We start from the raw sequence: 18,253 nt of genomic DNA, 5'->3' as shown, positions 1-18,253 counted from the left end.
AGAGAAAGAGAAGGGGGGAGAAAGAAGGAAGGAAGGAAGGAAGGAAAGAAAGAAATAAAGAAAGCTCTTCCCAGCCCTAGTTTGATGAGAACTCATAGTTTGATTCTTAAGTACCCTTAGTCTGGTGGAGGAGGCTCGGGCCTGATTTTAGGGACCCCCTCCCCTGAGAGGAGAGAAACAGCTAGTCTAGAGGAAGGCACCGGACCCATCGCTAGGAGACAGCTGCTACTTCAGGTGTCCTTAGTTTGAGGGAGGTGCCCTCAAGAGCCCCACCTAAGGGTGTTAGGGACATAGCTTTCCCAGCCCTTAGAAGTCACCATACCTTGGGTTTGCCTCAGCTCTATGAACATGTCTAAACACATGGCTCCTGTCTGTCTCCATCTGCCCAAGAACAACAGGGTCCACTTTGCACTCCAAGAAAGCTAGACCCAAAAGAAAGCTAGGTCCTGAAGTTGCATGGCCAGGACTGCCAGGCCAAGCAGAGCCAGGCAGGATGCAGACCTGAGGTGACTGGCTGGCTCCTAACCCAATCGCCTGTGCCCTGTTCTGTCTCCTAGAGATTCCCTTTGACCTGGGCAGCAAGATCACCATCAGCAAGAGTGATTTCGAAGGTATGTGTGACCTCCCCCCAGCTCTGCCCCTAGAACCAGACCCTCACAGCTCCAGGACTTGTGTTAACTGGCTTGCACAACAGGAAAGCTATTGTGTTCAGAGTGTAGAAGGATCAGCTCAGAGGAAACCAAACATGGGATCCCTGTAGACTGCCCTGCTGTGTCTCTGTGGAATAAATTACTTATACAGAGGAGCCCTGGGCAGGGATCAGGGTCTGGTGCTGTCTCTGTCTGGGTTTGCTGGACAAGCTTCTGCCCCCCACCCTGCCCCATGGTCTTAGCACCTTCTGTGGAATGCAGGGCTGAGATTAGGGGTCTTTGAGGGCACACTCATCTCTCCCTTGATGACTTTGGATTCCAGATGCTGTGACCATTCCCTCAGCCCCAACCAATGTCCACGCCAGCGAGATCAGAGAGGCCTACGCAGTTCTGAGCTGGGAGGAGCCACGTCCCCGCGGCAGAGCCCCACTGACTTACTCTCTGGAAAAGGTATGAACGGAACTGGGAAACAGTCCAGGATAGCCTAAGACAAAGGCGGCTATGTGGATCTGGGGTGGAGGCGGTACAGAATGTGGAGAGCTCCAGGAACAACTTTGGGATCTTCAGAGATGGGAATTTACTGACTGGAAGGGCCTAAGCTAAGCCTTACTCTGAGGCAGGAGGATGGACTACATGGCCTTTTTGTGGTGAAAGCCACAGTACCCCAGGGTCAGACAGTTGTAACTATGAGATCAACCGGCTTCCTAAGCACCTCCTACCTCCAGGTCACACCTAGGCCCAGCACTCAAGGCATGCTGGGTGAGAAATGAGGCTTATATTCACCAGAGGGGGCACTAGGTAGTAGTCCTCACTAGGGACAGAGATGGAGGAGGGGAGACTGTGGAGGGGGTAGAAGGAAGATGGCCTTTGCAGAAGAAGGTGGCTTCTTTCTTGCAGAAGACAGCATTGATGGGATCTAGTAAAATCCAGGCCCTGCGGTATGAGTCTGGACCAGCTTCCTAAACTCACTGTGGCTCAGTGTCCTCCACCTTATATTATAGGACAGTCTGCTCTGGGGGGATGGGGAAGAACATCACACATAGCCAGGGCTAGCGACTGTGTCTCACTCACCTCCCTAAAGGCAGAGACTGAGTTAGTAGATGATTCAATGACTTACCTGACCGTGCATTTAGAATGTCCAGGGAGGACTCACCACCTCTGATGATCCAGAGAGATCCTTTATTCACCTAATGGACAAACAGCCTTAGCAGTCGGGCATAAGGGAAGCTGGAGATAATTGAAAGTCTGAGGAGCTTGGAACATAGCTAAAGTGCTTACTGCATTTGGACCCTCAGCGTTCACATAAAAAAGCCAGGCGTAGCAGTGGGCTCCTGTAATCCCGGTGCTGGTGTGAGCACAGATAGGAGGATCCCTGGGGTGGGCTGGCTAGTCGGTCTAGCCAATGAGTAAGCTCCAGGTTCAATAAGAGACTGTCTAAAAGAAATAAGGAGGAAAATGAGTGAGAAAGTCACCCGGTGTCAACGTGTCGACGTCTGGCTTACACACACACACACACACACACACACACACACATACACACACATACACACACACTTGCTCGCAAGCCTGAGCATGCTATTCCTTCACACAACCATATGCACAAAAGAGAAACTTTGTTTCCTGGGCTGCAATGTGACCTTGGGCAAGCTGTTGGCGTTAATCCTTCTGTGTCTCAGTTTCTTGTCTGGAACAATGTTCATAATAACGATACATTATAACATAATAAATCCCACACACCTAGTAGGTCTAAGGTGTGTGTCACCCGGATGTGCAGAGAGCAGAGCCCAGTGGCACACATGACGTGCACGGTGGGCCCACTGATGCCTATGGAGATTCTTTGGTGGGTTGGAGGCCCTGACAGTCATGTGGGCCTTGGAGAAGAAGAGCCATGGAGGCAGGGTCAGCAGGTCCTCAGTGTGACTCTCTACCAGCATCTTCCCAGAAGCTCAGGAGCAGTGGCTGCCTCCTGAGTCCCTGGTGCAGCAGAGTGAGCCGCACGGGTTAGCTCACCCCTGAATTTACATGTCCTGTCGGTATCTCGACATGTCCTGTCGGTATCTCGCTTAATGGATGACTTCAGACACAGTATCAAAAGGCCTCAACACCTACGCTCCCTCCCTGGTGTGGAAATTAACGTCCACCTTTCAGGAACTTCCTGGGAACTCGCTGGCTTAGTCATCCATTCTCCCATGAGCTGGGATTGATCCTGGTCCCAGGGACACGCTGAGGTGGGGAGGTCTGAGAGACAAGACAAGGCTGTAACATTGAAGACAAGGGTCCATTGTCTAGTGGGAGTTGCTAAAGCATGAAACAGGAAGCAGGAGAGACTTCTGAAGTCCTAGACATGACTGGAGGCTTCCCCAGAAGGTGAGTTCTTTGTAAGAGTCTATAGGAAGTAAGAAGCCAAGAACATTCCAGAACGTTCCTGGTACAGGCTCCAGCAAGTACAAAGGCCCAGAGACAGGACCTGGAGAGCAACAGGATGTCTTAGGTATAAGGTAGCAAAGAAAGGCAAGTGAGTGGTAGCCAGATAGGTAGCAAGTCACAGGAAAGTGTAACAAGTCAGAAGGACACAGGAGCTTGAAAGGATTCTGTGCAGACAGGGACCTGTTGCTATAAAGGATCCCATTGACAGGCACTGAAGAAAAGACCAGAATGAGGCATGGTGGTACATGCCTGTAATCTCAGCACTTAGAAGCTAGCAGCAGGAGGGTTCAAGAGCTCAAGGCCACCCCTGAATGAGTTTTAAGCCAGCCTGGACTACATGAGACCCTGTCTCAAAAACCAAAGGGCAGGGGCGGGCTTTGGTGGCACACACCTTTAATCCCAACATTTGGGAGGCAGAAGCACACAGATCTCTTTGAGTTCAAGGCCAGCCTGATCTACAATGTGAGTTCCCAGGACAGCCAGGACTGTTACACAGAGAAACTCTGTCTTGAAAACAAACAAACAAATCAAAAAGGGGCTGGAAAGATGGCTCAGCAGTTAAAGAGTCCAGACGGCTCCATCAGAAAACCAGAGCTCTTCAGACACCTGAAACTCCAGCTCCAAGGGATTGGATGCCCCCTGCTGGCCGCTGGATACTCTCACACACAAAATAATAAATTTTTTTTTTAATGGAGGGAAAAAAGATAGCAATAAGGAGAGAGGAAAAGAGAGAGGGAGAAGGAAGGGAAGAAAAGAAAAAAGCTTAAGTTTGAACGAAAGGGCTCAGTGAGATTAGTTAAGCAATTCAAGCAGCAGGTGATGTTGGCCTGGATCAAGGGAGCGGTGGGGAGTTAAAACTGGACTCTGGATGTGTTTTGAAGGTGGAGGCAACTGGCTTTGTGGCTAAAGCACAGGCCTGGGCCTATTATGCCAATGGTTTGGACCCAAGTGACTGCAGGTATTAATGCCATTAGTGCCGTGTGAACCACACAGGAACCCAGTGCTGGCCACGCCTCCCATGAGAGGCTCAGCAGACATCAGAGAGAGGAGGTTGAGGAAGCAGATGGCGGAGAGATCAGGTGCTCTGGAGTCATCCAAGCTGCTCTAGGAGCCTTCAGGGCAGCACCCAGTCTGTGGTCAGGCTCCGGCAGCCACTGAACCATCCCCAAGCCCTCCTGCTCTCCAGTCCATCATAGGCAGTGGAACCTGGGAGGCCATCAGCTCAGAGACACCCATCAAGTCCCCGAGATTCGCCCTCCTGGACTTGGAGAAGGGGAAATCGTATGTCTTCAGAGTGCGAGCCTTGAACCAGTATGGCATGAGCGATCCCTCAGAACCCAGCGAGCCCATTGCCCTGAAGGGCAAGCCAGGTACCAAGTGATGCTGCTCCATGGAGGGAAAAGGCAGGCTTCTCAGACTGGGGTTGCAGGGAGGGAGGGACTGACTGAGATTGATGTAGAAGGCCCTTGCTTGAGTGAGGAGCAAGCTGGCCTGTAGGACAGGAGAATGAGGGTCAGGCACACTCAGCTTAGGCTGCCCCGAAGCCCTATAGCAGGTCTGGAGTCTACCCACAGTCTTGACTGCTGTGGAAGTCTTCCCAAATCTCCCATGCTCCTCCCTTTGCCCCTCCTCACCTGCTGAACCATCACTCAGCGTCCTCTCTCCACCTCTCTGGTTTTTAGTGACCCTCCCTCCTCCAGCTCAAGTCCAAGCTTTCAGAGACACGCAGACCTCTGTCTCCCTTACCTGGGAGCCTGTGGAGGGCGGCACAGAACTCCTGGGTTATTACATCTACTCCCGGGAAGCAGGGGCATCAGAGTGGCAAACAGTGAACAACAAGCCCATCCTGGACACCAAGTAAGTCCGTCTCACCGGCTCCTGGCCGGGACATCCCAGGCTGGGCACCACGCTAAGCTCTTCCATGTGCTGGGTTCTCCTAGCTCGCTGCAATCCTGCCTTTAACATGGTAGTTTGTACTGTTGTTTAAAGAAGGAGAAACTGAGGCATGGAGAGTTAAGGACCTGGCGAATGCTCCTATAAAAGTGAAGGTGGGGAGGGGGGACCTGGCCCCAGAGGCTGTTTTAACACATTCATTCACTGAGCGTGCTGTTGACAGGAGTCTGAGGTAACCTCTGTCGGACAGGCATCCCATAGAGCACAGGAAATGTGGGTCAGGGAAAGGGAGGCCCACGGTTCCAGTTTCATCCAGAGGAAACAGGATAAGGAAGGCAGTTTCCTGCATGCCAGGTTTTCTTCCAAGGGCCTGCGATGATAGTTGTCTGGAGGGTCTGTAACGGGGTTCTCAGGGGCTGAATCACAGACGGGCTCAGTGTAAATCAGACCAGACATTGTTCTCTTCCAAAGCTGAGGCCAGCTTCCTGAGCAGGCGTCCAGCAGCCCTGGGCCACAGGTAGGCCTCCTTGGCCTTGACCCAGCCCCCTTTCAGGCATCTTTGCCTCCTTTGTATGTTTGATGTGGTGAATGTGTACATATATATGTTTGTGTGCATATATGCACATACGTGCAAATGAGTGTGGAGACCAGAGGCTGACATTAGATGTCTTCCTCAGTTCCCCCTTCTCTTTATAAAATGTGAGTGTGAGCGTGTGTGTGTGAATGTGGGTGTGCACATGACAGTGCACATTTGAAGGCCAGAGAACAACCATTAATGTCAGCCCTCCTCTTCCAACCCGACATATAGCATGTAGCATGTACATATACAGCATATACATGTAGCATATACAGGGTCTCTCGTTCACCACTGTATATGCTAGGCTAGCTGGCCTGAGAATCACAGCCATCCTCCTATCTGCCTCCCGCCCTGTATAGAAGAGCTGGGATTACAGACTACCATGTCTGATTTTTTGTGGTTGCTGAGACATCAAACTCCAGTTCTCAGGCTTGCTCTGCAAGGACTCTCTTTACCCAGTGAACTAACTCCCCAGCCCCACCTTTTAAAAAAATTTTAATCTTGTTTGTTCATCTGGGTGTACGTGGAAGTCAGAGGACAGCCTGAGGGAATTACTTCTCTCTTTCCATCATGTGGATCCCGGAAATCAAACTCAGGGTGTCCAGTCGAGTCACCTGTCCAACACCTCATCTTATTTTTTGAGACAGGGTCTCTCAATGAGCCTGGAGTTCACTAATAGACTAGGCTGGTCGGTGAGTGATCTATAGGGATCCTGTCTCTACCCAGCGCATACACCCTGAGCAGAAGTTAAACACACACACACACACACACACACACACACACACACACACACCCCACCACACACCACTTTTGCGGTGGTGCTAGAGACCAAACTCGTTTCTTCAGGCACATGTGGTACACACTTTCCCCAGCCCCTCATCTTCGAATGTGGATGATGGGGTCTAGAAAAACCGATATTCTTTACAACCAACATCCTCCATGTGCCATTTCATTAATCATTGTGAGACTGGGCTATATTTTAGACTACAACCTTCTACTCCTCTCTTGCTGGTGACTATTTATCCCCTAAGGTGGCTCAGATAGAGTCAGCGGGTAGACACCCCTGAAGGCCAAACTTCTCCCTCCCAGGTTCTCGGTTCCGGGACTGAGGACCGGAAAGGAGTATGAATTTTGCATCAGGTCGGTCAGCGAGGCTGGGGTTGGCGAGAGTTCGGCTGTGACACAACCCATCAGGGTCAAGCAGGCTCTGGGTGAGTGCTGGACAGGCCCAGCCTGCAATCCTCAGGAAAGCCTGACCTGGGCAGGAGCCAAGACCATGTCTCAGAAGGTCTGATCCCTGATCCCAGAACTCCCTCAAGGGATCTGGAGCTATTCGCCCACTCTTTCCTTCCGGGAGGAAGTGGCAGTGGCCTGGGACCACACTGAGAACTGATCCCAGGGAGTGGGAAAGCTCCCTGGTTCAGAGATCAGACTCCAAGACACCCTTGAAGGGAGCAGACACTCCTGGCTCAAAGAGAACTCCCAGATCACGGTGGGAACCCACCAGGGAGGCTGACCAGCTCCCTGGAGCCTCACTACCCAGTGAGTCATCCCAAAGAGCCCTCCGCTCAGTCCTTGCCTCCCACAGCTACCCCATCGGCCCCGTATGACTTTGCACTCCTCTCCTGCGGAAAGAACGAAATGGTCATTGGCTGGAAACCCCCCAAGCGGCGGGGAGGTGGCAAGATCCTGGGCTACTTCATGGACCAGCATGATTCGGAGGAGTCAGACTGGCACCCAGTCAACCATCAGCCCATCCCAAGCCGGGTGTGCAAGGTGAGGCTTCAACGGGACTGCAGCCTCCATCACTACTGCTGTGCAAGGTGCAGAAAGCATGGCGGAAAGCCTCGGACTTTCCCAGGCTCTGCAACCCAGTAGCCCCTAGAACGGCCATATTGGAAGTTCTCACGGGTCTTCTGCTCTAGCTGTCGCACTGCCCTGGTGCCTCCCACTTCTCTGCCGCAGCCTCAGCTTCCACAGTCTGACTTTTCACCCCTGCAGGTCACCAACCTTCACGAAGGCCATTTCTATGAGTTCCGAGCCCGGGCAGTGAACTGGGCAGGTACTGGTGAGCTGTCGGCCCCCAGCAGCCTGTTTGAGTGTAAAGAGTGGACCATGCCCGAGCCAGGTGAGAGCCTGAGAGCCAATACCCAGACTTGTTCACACTCCTCCTGATCACACCAACCCACAACACAAATGCCACCGCCCACCCTGGGCATCCTGCCTTGCTCTGTTGGTCCAGACCCCACATTCTGCACAGGCTGATCCTGTAAACCAGAGCTTCTCAACCTTCCTAATGCTGCGCCCCTTTAATACAGTTCCTCACAACGTGGTGACCCCCAACCATAAAATTCTTTTCATTGCTTTTTCTTAACTGTAATTTTGCTACTGTTATGAATCATAATGTAAGTAGCTAATCTGCAGGATATCTGATATGTGACCCCGTGAAAGGGTCGTACAATAGCCCATCCAAAGGGGTCATGACCCACAAATTGAGAACCGCTGATATAAACCCTGACACAGACTATCTTAAGCCCGCCTGGGGGGATCCCTAACCAGACCACCACCCAGTTCTAGCCAAACTGTCACCCACCTCAACACCATCTGACCTCTTTCTGGCCACAGACCTTCCATTAGCCCCAAGGTCACACTCTTAGGACAGCCAGGCTCACCCAGAACTTCCAACCCAGTACCCCCAAACCCAATCCTAGACAGACACAAATAGTCAGCCGCCCTGAACACTGCTTCTGCAACCTTCATGGTTGTCTTGCCAAGGAGGCTCTTAGCTCTCCTAGGAAGAAACAGTCCCTGCCAAATCACCCTGTGTGTCTCAGTTCTGTGTTCCACATAAACCCTTCCCTGGAGGCTGGGAATATCTCAATAGTGGAGCACTTGCTAGCATGTGGGATGCCATGGGTATCACAAGCTGGGATGCGATTACAAGCAGCTAATGTCAACTGGATGTTTGCTGTGGGGGCGGGATTTCTATGAATGGCCTTCTTCTGCTCTCTACAGCTCCATCTAATAAGAAGCATTGTTGCCTCCCTTTAGAGGTAGGAGACAGGACCGTCAAGGCTAAATAACTCCAAGTCCCCATCACTAGAAAGGGCAGAGCTGGGAAAGGTGGACCCTGGCAGGCTGGCTCTGGAGGTCATCACCAGTCTACCCTGCATCCTTGCCATTAAAGTGGCAAAAATCCCGGAGGGGTCCTGCTGTTTCAGATGGGGGTGGGGAAGGTCAGGGAGGCTCTGGAAGGAGTCTATGCTGAGCACAGTTTAAACAGTTAGCCAAGCTTCTGGTCTAAGGTTGTGTAACCAAGGCTGGCCCAAAGGAGGCACTTCCAGACTCAGTGATGACTGACGAGCCACCCAGCTTACACACTGCCCACAGTTTACACACTGACTTGCACAACTCGCTGTCCACCTGTCTGGCTTGAAGGCTGTGGGGTAGCTGCCACCTGGCTGAACAACCCCACATCTCAGACCACATTTCCTTCCCCACAGGCCCGCCATATGATGTGAGGGTGTCTGAGGTGAAGGCCACCTCAGTGATGCTGCAGTGGGAACCCCCACTGTATATAGGAGTCGGGCCAGTCACAGGCTACCGAGTCAGCTTCCAGGAGAAAGGCTCTGAGGAGTGGAAGCCTGTCACCCCAGACGTCACCTCTGGCACCCATCTCAGGGTGAGTTTCTGCCTCTCTGTCCTCCCGGCCACTGCATTTGCCGGAAGTCGGTTATAATAACAAATACCAAGATAACAAGATCCTCATGAACAAAAGAAGACAGACAGGGAAAGTCTTTATAGCAACAAATGTCACTATCAAACAGTGGCTGGGATGTTTAGATGATATTAGGTCTTCTAGACACAGGAGCATTGATATTAGGTGAAACCAATGAAAAGGTAGAAGTCTGACAGATTCTGGGTCAGTCTCCCACGGCAGAGTCAGCCGATGCATGGTGGACGGTCTCCTTGCCCTTTCCCGTGTGTTGGCCCAGGCCAGGGCAGATGGCCTCAGTGACTTGGGATAGTTTCCGCCTTGGAGAGTTGGCTGCTACTCAGTAACTCTCTAACCACTTCTTGACACCTACTTACTGCCAGATCTGGACCAGGTCCCAGACATTTTAAGCTAAACATGCCATGGGCATTGGTGACAGGAGGTTTCTGGGAGCTCCAGGGAGGGAAGTCAGAGACACTCCCTGGCATCCTTGCATAGGTCACAGATGAACAAGGAAGCGTGGGTTGGAATCAGTTAGACCAAGAAGGATGTGGGGCTAGGTGTTCAGGCTGAGACCTCGGCAAGGGCCAAGGCCAGGGACACTGGGGGAGCACTAGAGTGAAGGTCACTTACATAGGAGTAAGAGGGCAGAGGCTTAGGCACTTTGGGAAATGTTAGGTCATAAACATCAGAACTGGAAACTGGCCTGAAGACCACTAGAGAGTTAAGCATAGTCAGATCGGCAGAGGTGAAGGCAGACTGGAGGCAGGTCCAGGGGGCAGAGATACCTCTGAGGGAACTGTGGGGCTAATCCAAAGAAGCAGAAACAGAGTTTCCATCCAGGCACAGCTGGGACATGCACAGGAGAGCCTCCTTCTAGACGTGTTAAGGAGCCACACTTGGTGGTACTGTCTGTAATCCCAACTACTCTGAAGGCAAAGGCAGGAGGGTAAGAAGTTCAAGACCTGCCTGGGCTCCAAAGTTCAAGGCCAACCTGGGCAACTTAATTGAGGCCGCTTCAAAATAAAATAGTAGAGCTGAGGATGTGGCTCAGGTAGCAGACTGCCTGCCTAGGATGTGCAAGGCCCTGCATTTGGTCCCCAGCATCATGCAAGCCAGGCAGGGTGGCTTGAAATCTCGCCCAGGAGGAAGAGGCAGAAGGATCGGAAGTTCAAGGTCATCCTTGACTATAGGTCTGACCTACATAAGACTGTTTCCATAAATTAATTAACTTATTGATTTTGAGACAGGGTCTCTCTGTGCAGCCTAGCTGGCCTGGACCTGATATGTAGACCAAGGTAGCCTCAAACTCCTACAGATCTATGCCTCTGTACTGGGATACACCATCACACCTAGATAATTTTTTTTAATGTAAGGAATGTAACTCAATGGTAGAGTATTTGTTTAGCATGCATGAGGGTCTTGGTGCAATCCCCAGCGCCTTTAAGGAGAAGAAAGAAAAATAACTTGTTTAGGGCTAAGAAAAGAGCATGCAAGGTGACCTCAGGTCTGTCTCAGAGTCTCTGAGGAGAAGGCCATATCCATGAGAGATGAGAAACGCAGGAAGGATGAGGGCTTTCTAGATGGGAGGACAGTGAGTTATGTCCAGTCAGGTTCCAGGCATCAGTGCCCAGAGGATAAAGTCAGACAGAGAGGCCAATAGAAAATGGAACTTACGGACAGGCACGGTGGGACGTGCCTGTAATCCCACCCAGTACTTGGGAAATACAGACAAGAGGCTCGGAGTTCCAGGCCAGCCACCGAGACATAAGCAAGTTAAAGATCGGCCTGAGCTGCAAGAGACCCTGTCTTAAAACAAAACAAAAATAAGGACTTGGAGGCCAAGAATGAGGGTTGGTGGTGGGTTTTCTTTAACTCTAGCCCTATCTTGGAACACTGAAATGTTGCTTTTTACTTTTTTTACTCTTTTGGCTTTTTTCTCTTTGGATCTTTTGGGGGCCCGCCACCCAGCTCCCAAATAATCACACACAGACTTATTCTTTCTTATAAATGTCCAGCCTTAACTTGGCTTATTTTTTTTTCTTGCCAGCTTTTCTTCAATTATCCCATCTATCTTTTGCCTCTGGACTTTGTCCTTTTCTTACTTCTGTATGTCTTACTCCATGGCCAGCTGGGTGACCGGGTGGCTAGGTGGGTGGCTGGCCCCTGGTGTCCTCTCTTGTTCTCTCTTGCTCTTTTCTCCCTTCCAGAGTTCTCCTTCTCTTTATCCTCTCTGCCTGCCAGCCCCGCCTATCCCTGCTCCTGCCTATCTATTGCCAGTTCAGCTCTTTATTAGACCAGTCAGGTGGTTTAGATAGGCAAAGAATCACAGCTTCACAGAGTTAAACAATGCAATATAGAAGAAGGCAACACATCTTTGCATCGCTAAGCAAATGTTCCAGAGCATAAACAAATGTAACACACCTTAAGATGATATTCTGCAACAGAGGACAGAGGCCTTTAATGTCAGTAGACAGAGAGAGAGAGAGAGAGAGAGAGAGAGAGAGAGAGAGAGAGAGAGCCTGGGCAGTAAAGAGAGGCCCTATCTCAAAACAAAAGCAAAACCCGCCCTGGATCCCAGGAAAAGGGCATACTCTTGGCCTGCCCCAGCCCAGGAGGGGTCCCAGCAGCTCTGGACAGAATCTGGGCAGGTCTGTCCTCCCTGTCCTCAGGTTTTGCTCTCCCACCACCAGGTGTCTGACTTGCAGCCAGGAAAGCAATACATGTTCCAGATCCAGGCCGTGAACTCAGCTGGTCTAGGACAACCATCAGTCCCCACTGACCCTGTGCTCCTGGAAGACAAGCCAGGTAGGATGACCAGGGAGTGCCAGACTGCTCTGAGGAACTGGGGTCTGGGTGCAGGAGATGCTCAGAGGGAAGATGGGAGACCCATGAGGATGCTGCTGGAGGCCTGGACCCATTGGGTTCTTTCCCACCCACCACTCTACCCACTGGCAGCTCAATTTTCCCTTCTGATTTGTCTCCATCACCACCCTTTTCCACTGGCTGTGAGGGTGTCTTCCATGCTTTCGATGCCATAAACATGAAGTTATGCAACAACTTGAACTGATACCCAGCTCCATCTCAGTCACTCCATGTAGCTTTGTCTCTCTCAAGTTCACAGGGTCTGTGGTCCCTACTGTTATGCATGTCAAGAGTTGCTCCTAGGTCCTCATGCAGAGGAACTCACTTGTCCCAGTGCAAAACAATTAAACCACCAAGGCCCACAGCTAGCAGATGACAGACTCACCCATATGGCTAACTGTAAAGCATTTCGTTAAGTGTTCAACTCACAAGTATTTGGTGAGGTCCGCATGCAGCCGGGCACAGCTGTGGATGAAAAAGCAGATCTTGGTCTGCATGCACCAGGGACACAGACATGGGTGAGGAAGCAGATCTAGGTTTTCACGCACGGGGGCACAGATATGGGAGAAGCAGATCTAGGTCTGCATGCACAGAGGTACAGATGTGGAGGAAGCAGATCTAAGTTTGCATGCACTGGGGACACAGATGTGGAGAAAGCAGATCTAGGTTTGCATGCACAGAGGTACAGATGTGAAGGAAGCAGATCTAGGTCTGCATGCACCGGGATACAGATGTGGAGGAAGCAGATCTAGGTTTGCATGCACCTGGGACACAGATGTGGAGGAAGCAGAACTAGGTTTGCATGCACGGGGGTACAGATGTGGAGGAAGCAGATCCAGGTTTGCATGCACTAGATACAGATGTGGAGGAAGCAGGTCTCTGCTGTTATTATAGGGGAGATGGGAGCAGGGAGTTGACAGGCAGTAAAAGCAGGTGTCAAACTAGTCCACGAGGAAATTTTAGGATAGCCAGGAGTAAGGTAGGGATGCAGCTCAGTGGTGGAGGGCTTGCCTAGCTTAGGATTTTGTCACAGCACTGCAGAGATGAAAAGAAAGAAAAGAGAAAAAGGATTTTTAGAGACAGGAGCCAGGTTATAGGTACACACCTATAACCCTAGCACCCCTGTTGACAGAGGTTTCTGTCCTGCCTGGTCCTGCAGTAGTTCAGTCCCAAAGAAATACACAGAGGTCTACATTAATCATAAACTGATTGGCCTAGTAGCTCAGGCTTCTTATTAATTCTTTCTTACATCTTACACTAACCCATTATTCATGTCTCTGTTAGCCACATGACTTTGTACCTTTTTTGGTTAGGCAGTCCCATCTTGCTTGCTTTGTGTCTGGCTTCCTCTGAGGCTGGGTGATTACTGCAGACTGAAACTTCCCTCTTCCCAGAATTCTCATTGCCCCGCCTCTACTTCTTGCCTGGCTACTGGCCAATCAGCATTTTATTAAAAATAATACAGGTGACAGGATAAAAGACTATTGTCCCACAGAGCCTAGGGTTGTAGAATCGTGGATAGCCTGGACTCCATAGCGAATTCAGTACCAATCTGGGCTAATGTGCCAAAATTTTATGTTAAAGAGAAGAATTAAGAGGTGTAGGGGAGAAGAAAAGGAAAAGAAGGAGGAAGAGGAAGGGGAGGAGGAAGAGGAAAAGTCAGCCAGAAGGACTTGAGGAGGTGGCATTTGAGGGTCACGAAAGACCTTGGAGATCACAAGAGGTCTGATGCTCCAATCAGGGAAGCCACACAACCCCAGTTACAATGTTGAAACTGCCCCCTTGCTGTCTCTTCCTGAATCTCACCCCCAGATGCACGGGAGATCGAAGTTGGTGTGGACGAAGAGGGCCGTATCTACTTGGCTTTCGAAGCCCCCGAAGCTCCTGACTTCTCTGAGTTTCAGTGGTCAAAGGATTACAAGGGTCCACCTGACCCACAGAGGGTGGAGGTGGAGGACGAAATTACCAAGTGAGTGGGGAGGGGTTGGGGGGCAGCATCCAAGGGTGGCAGACCTGGAAGGCAGAGACACAGGTTGGCCAGGGCTGCCCCGCCTGCCATGGCAGTGCCAGCTGCAGTCAAAAGGAGACCTTCTTTAGAGATTCTCTTTTGGTGGGGAGCCTTGAGTGCCACCGCCTAAAATCCTCACTCCTTCGCGAAGTCCCTGGCTGCTTGGCTGTAGACCATGTACCACATTGCCCACCCAACTCTAGAGCTTTTGCTGGTCCACAGGAGATATCAAGGGGGCACAAGAGGGCAGCTGTCCCTGCTGTCAAGCTTAGCCAGGGCCTGGGCAGGGTATAGGCCAAGAGAGCCAAGATTCTCCAGCTTCTGCCACTCAGTGCATGAGCCTCAAGCCCCATCTCAGGGCATCAGCTTGCCTCTCTCTGCCAGGTCCAAGGTCATCTTGAAAGAACCTGACCTTCAGGACTTAGGTGTTTACTCAGTGGTGGTCCCCGATGCTGATGAAGACACCTCTGCAAGCCACACACTGACAGAGGAAGGTAATGGCCTCACTACCTCCTCAGGGGAACAAATCCCCATCCAGAAACCAAGCACCAGTGCCCATAGAAGCCAGGTGGACATTGAGGCTCAGCCTGACCAGCGCTGGGTACTAATGTGGTCACTCCTACAGAGCCTGGCATCTAAGAGGTGCTTTTCTGAGGAGGTGGGGAGCATATGCAGCCATGGGGTCGCCAAGAGTAGCTACGGTATCTCCCACGGTGCCCCAGGACCGAAGCCCACAGTTCTCATCACCGGGTTCCGTGGAGCATGTAACCCCAAGTTGATGGCGATGTGGAACCAGCTCTCTTGGAACAACTCAGCACGGGATGGCTCTAATGGAGCCCTGTGTCCTAATGTTGTATCTGTTTTCTTCCTTGTCCCTCACTGTCCCAGAGTTGAACAAGCTGAAGAAGTTGAGTCATGAGATCAGAAACCCAGGTAAACACTGAGGTGCCGCTTCCTGTGGTTCCTAAAGGTCTGTGAACATGTGCTGATCAGAACTGAGTCAGGCAGAGCACCGGGGATAACCTGGGAGCAAGAGGTAGGGGAACCATAGACTGGAAGACCAGAGACCAGAGGCATATTGATGGGAAAAGGATAGCCAGCAGGGAGCCAGAGATGTGCAAAGGAGGAAAACAAGGCAGTCTCTTATCAGCATAAGCATCACCATCATCATCACCACCATCACCACCACCACCATCACTAGCACTACCATCATCATCAGCACCACCACCACCATCACCATCATCACCATCACTATTATCATCACAACCATCATCATCACCATCATCTCCACCCTTCATCATGAGCATCGCCTCGACCATCAGCATCCTTATCAGCTCTTGAGACATCTGAATATAGATCATCTAAACCTTCACTTCCTTCCACTGTCTCTGGATGGTGGAATCCTTAAACCCAGTCAAACACTTGATCACATGCTGGAACCAGCTTGGGAACTTTTCCAAATCTCGCTCCCAGGCCATGTCCCAGCCAAGTCAGAACTGCCAGGGGTGAGGCCCAGACTCCAGTGTTTAAGGTGCCTTGAAGATGCTTTCCTGATATCACGTTAGTCTATGAGAGCCTCCAGGCTTCCAGCCAGGTCTGATTCCTTCAGGCTCTGCAAGTGTTTCCCATATTCCCTGCCAAGGGTGGGACTGGGTGGGGCTGGGGAGTGTGAAGAGGAGAAGGCTCCCACCCACACCCTTCCTGTGTCTCCCAGTCGTCAAGCTGATCTCTGGCTGGAATGTAGACATCCTCGAGCAAGGCGAGGTGCGGCTCTGGCTGGAGGTGGAGAAGCTGTCACCGGCCGCGGAGTTGCACCTCATCTTCAATGAGAAGGAGATCTTCAGCTCACCGGTAAATGGTGCCCCCAGTCCCTGGGGAGGCTCCCCTGCCCCAAGGCCTCACCTGTGAGCCAGTGCCTGGGGCTAGCTGTCCTTTCAGAAATAGCTGTCACTTTGGCCGCCCTAGCCAGGAGAGTCCTGGCTTTCAGTGTATGTGGGCGGGGACAGGGGGAGAGCACAGTGGTACTGGTTACTCACCAGTTCAGGGGACATTTCCACAAAGCACTTTCCACACACACACACACACACACACCACCTCTTTCAAACTCCTCCCCAGCACCCCTAAGACGGGAAGCCCATGTTGGGGCTCACGGTTTCCCAAGCCTAAACCTCTGCGTTAGATAGAAATCTAAAGCACTTCATGCAGGCTAAACAGACATCCGGGGGAGAGCTGCTCTTCTCCCAGCTGCTTTATTCGTGCTTGTCCATCTTCCTGTTCTGCTCTCATGCTTCCCCCCCACCCATTACAAATCAGGGCAAGGGGCTGTGGCTGCAGGTCAGTGGTAGTGCATTGTATCCAAGAGTCTACACGCCAAAATATATGGGGTTTAGTTTTAAATGCTTTTTATACACGAGTATCACATTGTTTACATTTTAATGCATAGGGAAGGTACATAGGTTTGCTAGAATGGACTGTGGACTTCAATTGTTTTTACCTGAAATAGAGTCTCATGACAGTGTCCTGTCACATGTGGGTTTCACCGCCACATGGCAAAGCTGCTATCTGGAAAACACGGACTAGAGCAGGGATGCAAGTCAGTGGGAGAGCGTGCGCCTAGCATGGGCAAGACCCTGAGTTAGAACCATGGGAGGAAAGAAGGAGGGAGGGAAGGAAGGAGGAAGGGAGGGAGGGAGGGAAGGAGAGAGGAACTAGGTCTTCCAGAGAAGGGGGTGATGGTTTTGATCAGAGGATGCCTCAGACAGATGCAGGGAATGCACAACCAGCCCTCTGGGTGGCCCGTGTCCCCTCTCTGCCTCCCTCTCTGTGTCTGCACAGCAGGGCAGGTTTTCCTAGGATCAAAAAAGAATAGGCCAGGGAGTGTTTTGAAAGCTGTGTAAAGAGTATACATTGAGCTCGCCACATGCTATCAGAGGCACTGTAAGGTCTAGAGAAGTGGTTTCCAGCCTGTGGATCTCGACCCTTTGGGGCTCGGACAAGCCTTTTGCAGAGGTCACCTAAGACTATCGGAAAACATGGATGTTGACATTATGGTTCATAGCACTAGCAAAATCACAGTTCTCGTATTTCATAACTACAACAAACTAATTTTATGGTCGGAGGTCACCGCAGCATGAGGAACAGCCTCAGGAAGGTGGAGAACCACTGGTGTGGAGGCTTCAGTGTATACTGTTTGGATAATCGGCCATCCTTACAGAAAAATACAATAGGCCATTCCCGTCAGTCACATATGCAGATAAAGCCAGGGAGTCATAAGGACCTAAATTCGGAGAATAAAACCTTCAAACTGTTAGTGTGCAGCAAGCGGTAAACAACTGGTATCTCTAGAGTGGGAATATTTCATTGTAAGGTGAATACCGGGTGTAGGTAGTGCTAGCCTGTGAGCTCTTCACGAGGAGGTCCAGGCTGAAGGATCAGAAGTTCAAGGTCATCCTCAGCTACAGGGCAAGTTTGAGGCCAGCCTGGGCTACTGAGACCCTGCTTCAGAAAAAATATGGGGTCTGGAGGCTGGAGAGATTGTTCATGCAAAAGATGCCCAGGTTTGGTTCCCAGCATCCAGATGACAGCTCACAACTGTCTATAACTCTAGTTCTAAAGGATCTGCTACCCTCTTCTGGCCTCCATGGCCCTGCGTGATCATGGGGCACAGACAGATAAGCAAAACACCCATACACATAAAATAGAAATAAATAAATCTTTTAAGTGAAAAAAAATGGGGTTGAGAAAGAGATAGTCCAGTAGATAAAGGCATTTGCTGCCAAGCCTGGCAGCCTCAGCTCAATTCCCAGGGTTCACAGAGTAGAAGGAGAATGCAGACCTGACTTCTTCAAGTTGTTTTCTGACCTCCACGCGTGTGCTGTGGCCCATGCATTCCCCACCCCCTACAACACACACACGCACATGTGCAATGCACACACACACACCAAGTTTAAATGTAATAATTTTTCATTTAAATTGTAAAAGAAGGCCGGGCGGTGGTGGCGCACGCCTTTAATCCCAGCACTTGGGAGGCAGAGGCAGGTGGATATCTGTGAGTTCGAGACCAGCCTGGTCTACAAGAGCTAGTTCCAGGACAGGCTCCAAAACCACAGAGAAACCCT

At 51.1% G+C, this 18,253-nt stretch overlaps 1 protein-coding gene across 1 annotated transcript in view; it reads left to right on the top strand.

Moving 5' to 3' along the window:
* The window catches only part of Myom3 (myomesin 3), a 46,525-nt gene that overhangs the window by 16,395 nt on the left and 11,877 nt on the right, over positions 1 to 18,253 (top strand). Inside the window, exons 12-24 of the mRNA XM_005353386.2 lie at positions 558 to 611; positions 973 to 1,100; positions 4,264 to 4,447; positions 4,760 to 4,934; positions 6,637 to 6,758; positions 7,136 to 7,323; positions 7,549 to 7,675; positions 9,051 to 9,229; positions 11,956 to 12,070; positions 13,940 to 14,096; positions 14,520 to 14,629; positions 15,024 to 15,068; positions 15,850 to 15,993. Coding sequence (XP_005353443.1) covers positions 558 to 611; positions 973 to 1,100; positions 4,264 to 4,447; positions 4,760 to 4,934; positions 6,637 to 6,758; positions 7,136 to 7,323; positions 7,549 to 7,675; positions 9,051 to 9,229; positions 11,956 to 12,070; positions 13,940 to 14,096; positions 14,520 to 14,629; positions 15,024 to 15,068; positions 15,850 to 15,993 — 1,728 coding nt within the window. The remainder of the gene's footprint in view (positions 1 to 557; positions 612 to 972; positions 1,101 to 4,263; positions 4,448 to 4,759; positions 4,935 to 6,636; positions 6,759 to 7,135; positions 7,324 to 7,548; positions 7,676 to 9,050; positions 9,230 to 11,955; positions 12,071 to 13,939; positions 14,097 to 14,519; positions 14,630 to 15,023; positions 15,069 to 15,849; positions 15,994 to 18,253) is intronic.

Source organism: Microtus ochrogaster, chromosome 10 (assembly GCF_000317375.1).
Source record: "Microtus ochrogaster isolate Prairie Vole_2 chromosome 10, MicOch1.0, whole genome shotgun sequence".
Taxonomy (NCBI): domain Eukaryota; kingdom Metazoa; phylum Chordata; class Mammalia; order Rodentia; family Cricetidae; genus Microtus; species Microtus ochrogaster.
This window is presented reverse-complemented; position numbering and strand designations above follow the sequence as displayed.